General features: G+C 44.2%; 1 protein-coding gene and 1 long non-coding RNA gene across 2 annotated transcripts; one reads left to right on the top strand and one right to left on the bottom strand.

Annotated features, from left to right (window-relative positions):
- Positions 1-771: 771 nt before the first annotated feature.
- LOC121870085 lies at positions 772-1,725 on the top strand. The gene is made up of 3 exons (XR_006089638.1): positions 772-1,374; positions 1,459-1,481; positions 1,570-1,725. It is a non-coding gene; the product is annotated as an uncharacterized LOC121870085 (long non-coding RNA).
- A 1,126-nt stretch (positions 1,726-2,851) lies between these two features.
- Positions 2,852-6,985, bottom strand: LOC121870084. The gene is made up of 4 exons (XM_042371858.1): positions 6,970-6,985; positions 5,634-5,770; positions 4,566-4,779; positions 2,852-4,028 (listed from the first exon to the last, which is right to left on the bottom strand). Exons 2-4 carry the CDS (start codon positions 5,766-5,768, stop codon positions 3,949-3,951), a joined length of 429 nt encoding a protein of 142 aa, XP_042227792.1. The 5' UTR covers positions 5,769-5,770; positions 6,970-6,985; the 3' UTR covers positions 2,852-3,948.
- Between the last annotated feature and the right edge of the window lie 469 nt (positions 6,986-7,454).

Here is a 7,454-nt window from a genome sequence, read left to right as displayed (position 1 = left end):
ACTACCGCCATCGCCACCATCATCATCATCACCACCACCACCACCACCACCACCATCATCATCATTACCACCTCCACCACCATCATCATCACTATCATCATCATCATCACTACCACCATCATCATCATCACTACCGCCATCGCCACCATCATCATCACCACCACCACTACCACCATCATCATCATCATTACCACTGCCACCGCCACCACCATCATCACTATCATCATCATCATCACTTCCACTATCATCATCACTACCACCATCATCATCATCACTACCGCCATCGCCACCATCACCATCTACCACCACCACCACCACCACCATCATCATCATCATCACTACCGCCATCACCACCACCATCATCATCACTATTATCACCACGATCATCATCACCACCACCATCAACCAGTCCAGTACCCCCTTCACCATGGTCCAAAGTCACCATAGCTCCATTATCTTCTACACCATAGCCAAGAGGAGACACAGGGAAACTCAACCTGACCTGACCTGACCTGACCTAATCTCGAACCTGTGTTCTTCCAATACAACTCTGATTCCCTAACTCTCTAAGCCACCTGTTTATTTACCTTATTACACTTTTATCATCTCAATTAAAAAATTTTCGTGGGTTCAAACTTGCGTCACCAGGGTTCGAACTTTCATCACCAAGGTTCGAACTTCTGTCACCAGGGTTCGAACTTCCATCACCAGGGTTCGAACTTGTCACCAGGGTTCGAACTTCCATCACCAGGGTTCGAACTTGTCACCAGGGTTCGAACTTCCATCACCAGGGTTCGAACTTGTCACCAGGGTTCGAACTTCCATCACCAGGGTTCGAACTTCCATCACCAGGGTTCGAACTTGTCACCAGGGTTCGAACTTCCATCACTAGGGTTCGAACTTCCATCACCAGGGTTCGAACCTCCATCACCAGGGTTCGAACTTCTGTCACCAGGGTTCGAACTTTCATCTCACTAGGGTTCGAAATTCCATCACTAGGTTTCGAACTTCTGTCACCAGGGTTCGAAAACTGATTGAACGATTTTATGATTTTTTCCCCAGTTATAGATGACTGATATTATAAGGATTTGTTTTGTTTGTTTTATTAAGAGGAAATTACATACATACATACATACATACATACATACATACAAATACACACACACACTATAACTGTTATACATAATTAGTACCTGGTAATGGAGTAATTTATTCAGTAATTCATTAATATATATCCACATAATTTCTGCTATGGAGACAATAATAAACCTCTCTGTATGTATATTCATTCAGTCATAATAAGAGTACAAACAATTTATAATCAATTAAAAGCGTTATAACAGGTAACTTACATCATCCGGCCAGGTAACATAGGTGTACGGCCAGATAAGACAGGTGTACGGCCAGATAAGACAGGTGTACGGCCAGGTAACATAGGTGTACGGTCAGATAAGACAGGTGTACGGCCAGGTAACAGACAGGTGTGCGGCCAGGTAACAGATAGGTGTACGGCCAGGTAAGACAGGTGTACGGTCAGGTAACAGACAGGTGTACGGTCAGGTAAGACAGGTGTACATCATCCACAACACTGATCAGCTTCACCTTGCCCTCTCTCTCCAACCAGGAGCGAACTCGTAACAATGGTTTTAAATTAGACAAATTTAGATTTAGGCGCGAAATAGGTAAACTTTGGCTTGGAAATAGAGTAGTGGATGAGTGGAACAACTTACCAAACATCATCATTAACTCGAATACGCTGGATAGCTTCAAACATAGGTTGGATGCTTATATGAGCAATAGGGGTTGGGTGTAAACGGGACTGCCCAGTATGGGCCAATAGGCCCGCTGCAGTTTCCTCCATTCTTATGTTCCTCACCTATGTCACCTGAGGCAATTAGGACGCACAGGTGGCTGGTAACACAAGGTATATGTGTACCAACGTGACTATGGGAGGAAAGTGACGTAACTATGGGGAGGAAAGTGACGTAACTGGAGCAGAAAGTGACGTAACTATGGAGCAGAAAGTGACGTAACTATGGAGCAGAAAGTGACGTAACTATGGAGCAGAAAGTGACGTAACTATGGAGCAGAAAGGGACATAATAGTGGGAGGAAAGTGACGTAACTGTGGGAGGAAAGTGACGTAACTGTTGGAGGAAAGTGACGTAACTATGGAGCAGAAAGTGACGTAACTATGGAGCAGAAAGTGACGTAACTATGGAGCAGAAAGGGACATAATAGTGGGAGGAAAGTGACGTAACTGTGGGAGGAAAGTGACGTAACTGTTGGAGGAAAGTGACGTAACTATGGGAGGAAAGTGACGTAACTGTGGGAGGAAAGTGACGTAACTATGGGAGGAAAGTGACATCTCTATGAGGCAGTATGGGACGGTAAGTGACACGTCCTCAGTGCGAGAAGGAACTAAAACGAAACACAAAAACAGTCTTTATTTACTCAGCGAATAAAGTTCATGATTACACTTTCAATCCATCTTTTATATCGTTGTGGGGTGGTGGTGTTTACGTCTGGTCTGTTTACATATCTCCATGACGTCACACACGAACATGTCATTATTACGTCACAGATCATACACGTCTTTTAGTTTTTCTCCTTATCACATTATTCAGTCATGTCTATTTATATATATTTTTTATCATTTCTTATCTATCTACCTCATTTGGTTACACCACTATCATCAGCTGTTTGTTTATCTTTCTCAAACTCTAAAGATAGAAACATTAATCTTAACATAATATTATCAGCTGTTTGAGGTCGAGTTCAGAGGCAGTGTTTATTTTGCTTCAGTGTGTGTGTGTGTGTGTTTCTCTATGCCTTGCTTTTTTCTGTTTTTCTTTCATTCATTTTCATTTTTTCATTCATTCTCTCTCTCAATCTCTCTTCTGCCATTCTGTCTCTCCTCTTCATTGATTCTCTCCCTCTCTCTCTCTCTCTCTCTCTCTCACTAACTCTGGAGGCTCACAACTTTTACTAAATACTTTCCCAAACTTGGAGTCTCCCGAAATCTTCAATAGTTGATCCTCTTCTTGTTAAGCCAATAAATTTCTCCCGGACTTTTCTCCAACTTGGTCACTGTGATCCGCGTCTCACAAGGTCGTGTATTATGCATAATTTTCTGCCAAACTTGGTTCTCGTCTTTCCTTGATCTCTCTCTCTCTCTCTCTCTCTCTCTCTCTCTCTCTCTCTCTCTCTCTCTCTCTCTCTCTCTCTCTCTCTCTCTCTCTCTCTCTCTCTCTCTCTCCTTTTCCTAGGTCTTTGAGATGGTGGGAGGCGGAGATCAGGATGAGGTAAAACGATTTCAAATATGGAAGGAGGTGAGGGGATGGAGGGGGGGCGGGGGTTCTCAGGGTGAAAGTGTTGCGCAAGATCGACATCACCCCCTCCTCCTTCCCTCTGGTTAGTATCTTTGGTGTAGTAGGTCGGTGGTGTAAGAACATAAAACTAAACTACTGTATGTTGTGCTGTGTGTGGGGTCCCTCTGGGGTGCGACGGAGAGGGGTTGAGAGGGCCCTTGTCATGCTAGCGACATTAAAATCCTCCACTAGTTGCCAAAGCGATGAGGGTCCCTCCAGCCCCTAGTGCGGGAGGTGTTCAGGAGGAGGGGCGGGCCAAGCTGGTGCTGGTAGGGCGTCACTAGTGAAGGCTCCTCAGAGGTTAGGTAAAAATGTTACACTCTTCACGTTTATATCAGCACCGTGAGGATCGTCATCACTGATGGTAGAGACTAAAGATTCTCAGACCTCCTGTAGAAGATTGGAGCCCACACACCAGCGGTAGAGATGAGAGGCTCCCAGACCTCCTGTAGAAGCTTGGAGTCCTCACACCAGCGGTAGAGATGAGAGGCTCCCAGACCTCTTGTAGAAGCTTGGAGTCCTCACACCAGCGGCGGTAGAGGCTAGAGGTCCTCAGGTGAACAGTGCAGGTGTGGCGATCAGCTGGAGGTAGTGAGGAGGTGTGTGATGGCGACGATCAGCAGGACAGAAGCCAGACAGGGCACGACGGTACCAGCACCTGCAGTAGTGAACACGGAAGAGGGGAAGAAGAGGAGGAGACATTAGTGAACACAAGTGATGACTGGTGACTCGGAAGGTGTCTGTTTTAATCGATCCTGTGGTTTGTGTTGTGTTAAAGTTCTTAAACTAAACCAAAAACTTGAGTCACCTGATGATAAAACACCCAAGCGGTAACCCAAGTGACATTCGGGTATTTAATTATCAGATAAAGTAACCTAGGGTGCCTAAACTTCAGGTGATCTATAAATTCTGTCAATAAATCTTCAAGCATTTTACGTGAATTTTTGAGCTAGACTGGAATTAGAGAATATATTGGAAAATAACAGGAAATATAAATAATATTACCTTAGTTTAGTGAATGACTTAATTGGGGTCACTTCAGTAATTAATTACCTCATCAGGTTAATTAACGTTAACCAGAGAACCATTAGCTCACCTGTTTAACGTAACCTTACCTGATCATCTTAAAGACTCACGTAATCACCTTATCTTCACCTTAATCACCTTGACCTCACCTTAATCACATTGACCTCACCTGTGTTGAAGTAGGAGGTGAATGCCCTAGCGGTATTAACCTCCATGGTGGCAGCAATCTGGGTCTCAAGTGTGAGGACCCAACCTTGGCACTCGAGGGTAATGGTGGGCACGTGACGCTCTGACAGGGGTAGGATGAGACGTGAACGGGTATTGTACACGCCGTAGTATGTGCCCTCTGTCGTGGCCAGTTCCTGTACCCTTCCTGACCCTGGCTGTTGAGGAAGAGGTGAGAGTGAGTGAGGGAGAGATGAGTGTGAGTGAGTGAGAGGGTGAGTGATTGGATGAGTGATTGAGTCTTTTGTGGTGAGTGAGTGATTAGATGAGTGATTGAGTCTTTTGTGATGAGTGAGTGAGTGAATGAGTGAGCATTGTAGCAAGAAGTTGATGAATGAGTCTTGTGTTTTGTGAGTCTAGTGTATTTTATTCATTAAGGCTCTTCGGTGTATAAATTACTCATCTCAATACTGTGCTGGGTGAAGGGGGAAACATTCAATCTGACTTTATTATGATTATCCACTTCAATTCCTTTCAGACAATGTGGAAGGTTAATTAACACTAGAGGAAAGTTAATTAGCACAGGTGGAAGGTTAATTAAGACTGGTTGAGGGTTTCGACAGGTGAAGGGTTAATTAGCACAGGTGGAAGGTTAATTAGCACATGTGGAAGGTTAATTAAGACGGGTGGAAGGTTAATTAACACAGCTGGAGGGTTAATTAGGACAGGTGGAATGTTAATTAGGACAGGTAAATGGTTAATTAGCACTGATGGAGGGTTAATTAGCACAGGTGGAAGGTTAAGTAAGACTGGATGAGGGTTAAGACAGGTGGAAGGTTAATTAGCACAGGAGGAAGGTTAATTAGCACAGGTGGAAGGTTAAGTAAGACTGGTTGAGGGTTAAGACAGGTGGAGGGTTAATTGGGACAGGCGGAAGGGCAATTAGCACAAATTGAAGGTTAATTAGCACAGGTGGAAAGTTAATTAGGACAGGTAAATGGTTAATTAGCACTGATGGAGGGTTAATTAACACAGGTGAAGGGTTAATTAGCAGACAGGTGGAGGTACTCACGTGGATAAGTTTGCCATTGACGTAGAAGGAGAGGATGGCGGGGGGCCTGGCGTCTCTGGCTGTACAGGTGATGTTTAGAGTGTCACCCACCCGGTACCTCCCTTGCAGACCAGTCAACACTGGTACCTCGGGCATCACTGCGGCGTAATAGATAGATAGATAAATAAATAGATGGATGGATAGATAGATAGATAGATAGATAGATAGATAGATAGTTATATATGTTTACAATTACACTGTAGTTTAACATCTATATAGAAAGTTGTTGTCAGGAATACGCGGGAAAATATGTAAACAAAACTATCAGGAATGCGCGGGAAAATATGTAAACAAAACTGTCAGGAATGCGTGGGAATATATGTAAACAAAACTCAGGAATGCGCGGGAAAATATGTAAACAAAACTCAGGAATGCGCGGGAAAATATGTAAACAAAACTCAGTAATGCGAGACATAAAGTACGGGCAGGGACAAAGAAATTTTGAATTATAAATTAGAATCGATATAATGTTGGAGAGATTTAGGTTTAGTTAGTTCACTAAAAGAGACAAAACTACAGAAAATGGGTAACAAAAATCCCATCAGATTTAATGAAAAATCTATACAGACGTCCTAAGCAGTTTATTTGATGTGTTAAATAGAGTGTGATAGAATTAATATTTATAGAGAAGTTGAGTTAAGGTTAAAGAAAAGTTTGGTTGGGTGGGGTTGGGTTAAGTTAGATTATGTTTGGTTAGGTTAGGTTGAGTTAGGTTAAGTTAGATTATGTTTGGTTATGTTAGGTTAGGTTAGGTTGAGTTTGGTTAAGTTAGATTAGGTTTGTGGGTTGAAAGTTAAAAAGGTTTGGTTAGGTTAGGTTAAGTTAGGTTAAATTGGGTTTAGTTAGGTTAATTTGAGTTGGTTAGTGTTAGTTTAGGTTGGGTTGGTTTGAGTTGGGTTAGCTAATTACACTAATCCATCAAAAGTATAAAAAATAAAAAAAATAAATAAATTAACAAATAAATTCAGAGCTTACAACAGTAATGCACTTACCGACCACCGTCAGGTTATTGGCCACACTTACTGACCAATCAGGTTATTGGCCACTTTTACCGACCACCGTCAGGTTATTGGTCACATTTACGACCACCGTCAGGTTATTGACCACTTACCGACCAGGTGTGGCCCACTTTGCCACCGTCAGGTTATTGGCTTAACTTACCGACCACCGTCAGGTTATTGAACATTTACCGACCACCGTCAGGTTATTGGCCCTACGATACCGTCAGGTTAACTTACCGACCACCGTCAGGTTATTGGCCAATTTACCGACTAATGTCAGGTTATTGGCCACTTACCGACCACCGTCAGGTTATTGGGCCACACTTACCGACACCGTCAGTTATTGGCCGCACTTGGGGTGGTTTGTGGCGTAGAAGGTCTGAAGGTTATGATTCACCATCACCTCACACCTGGGAGCTGCCCTCAGACCCAGGTCAGCTCGGAGGGTGACCACGTGTGTCTGAGTTGCTGAGCTGAGCCGGGGACGGGAGACAATGAGCGGTGGAGGGCGATATGTAAGAGGAGGTGGAGGGGGGGATGGAGGGAGGGCTATCCTGGACACGTCAGGAAGGAGGGTGGTCATCCTGGACACGTCAGGAAGGAGGGTCATCTTGGACACATCAGGAGGAGGGTTATTTGGACACGTCTGGGAAGGAGGAGGGTCATCTTGACACGTCAGGAAGGAGGGAGGTCATCTTGGTCACGTCAGGGGAGGGAGGAAGGGTCATCTTGGACACGTCAGGGGAGGGAGGGGAGGGTCATCTTGGACACGTCAGGAGGG

The sequence above is a fragment of the Homarus americanus genome, unplaced genomic scaffold (assembly GCF_018991925.1).
Source record: "Homarus americanus isolate GMGI-L3 unplaced genomic scaffold, GMGI_Hamer_2.0 scaffold8010, whole genome shotgun sequence".
Lineage (NCBI taxonomy): Eukaryota > Metazoa > Arthropoda > Malacostraca > Decapoda > Nephropidae > Homarus > Homarus americanus.
This window is presented reverse-complemented; position numbering and strand designations above follow the sequence as displayed.

Bases quoted from the DNA above. Each gene is read 5' to 3' on its own strand.
- LOC121870084 (XM_042371858.1), bottom strand. From the start codon at position 5,768: ATGCCCGAGGTACCAGTGTTGACTGGTCTGCAAGGGAGGTACCGGGTG. The intron at 4,780-5,633 runs GTGAGTACCTCC...CTTCCTCAACAG, and splicing joins TCAATGGCAAACTTATCCAC to CCAGGGTCAGGAAGGGTACA. The intron at 4,029-4,565 runs GTGAGGTCAATG...TCACTACTGCAG, and splicing joins CACCTCCTACTTCAACACAG to GTGCTGGTACCGTCGTGCCC.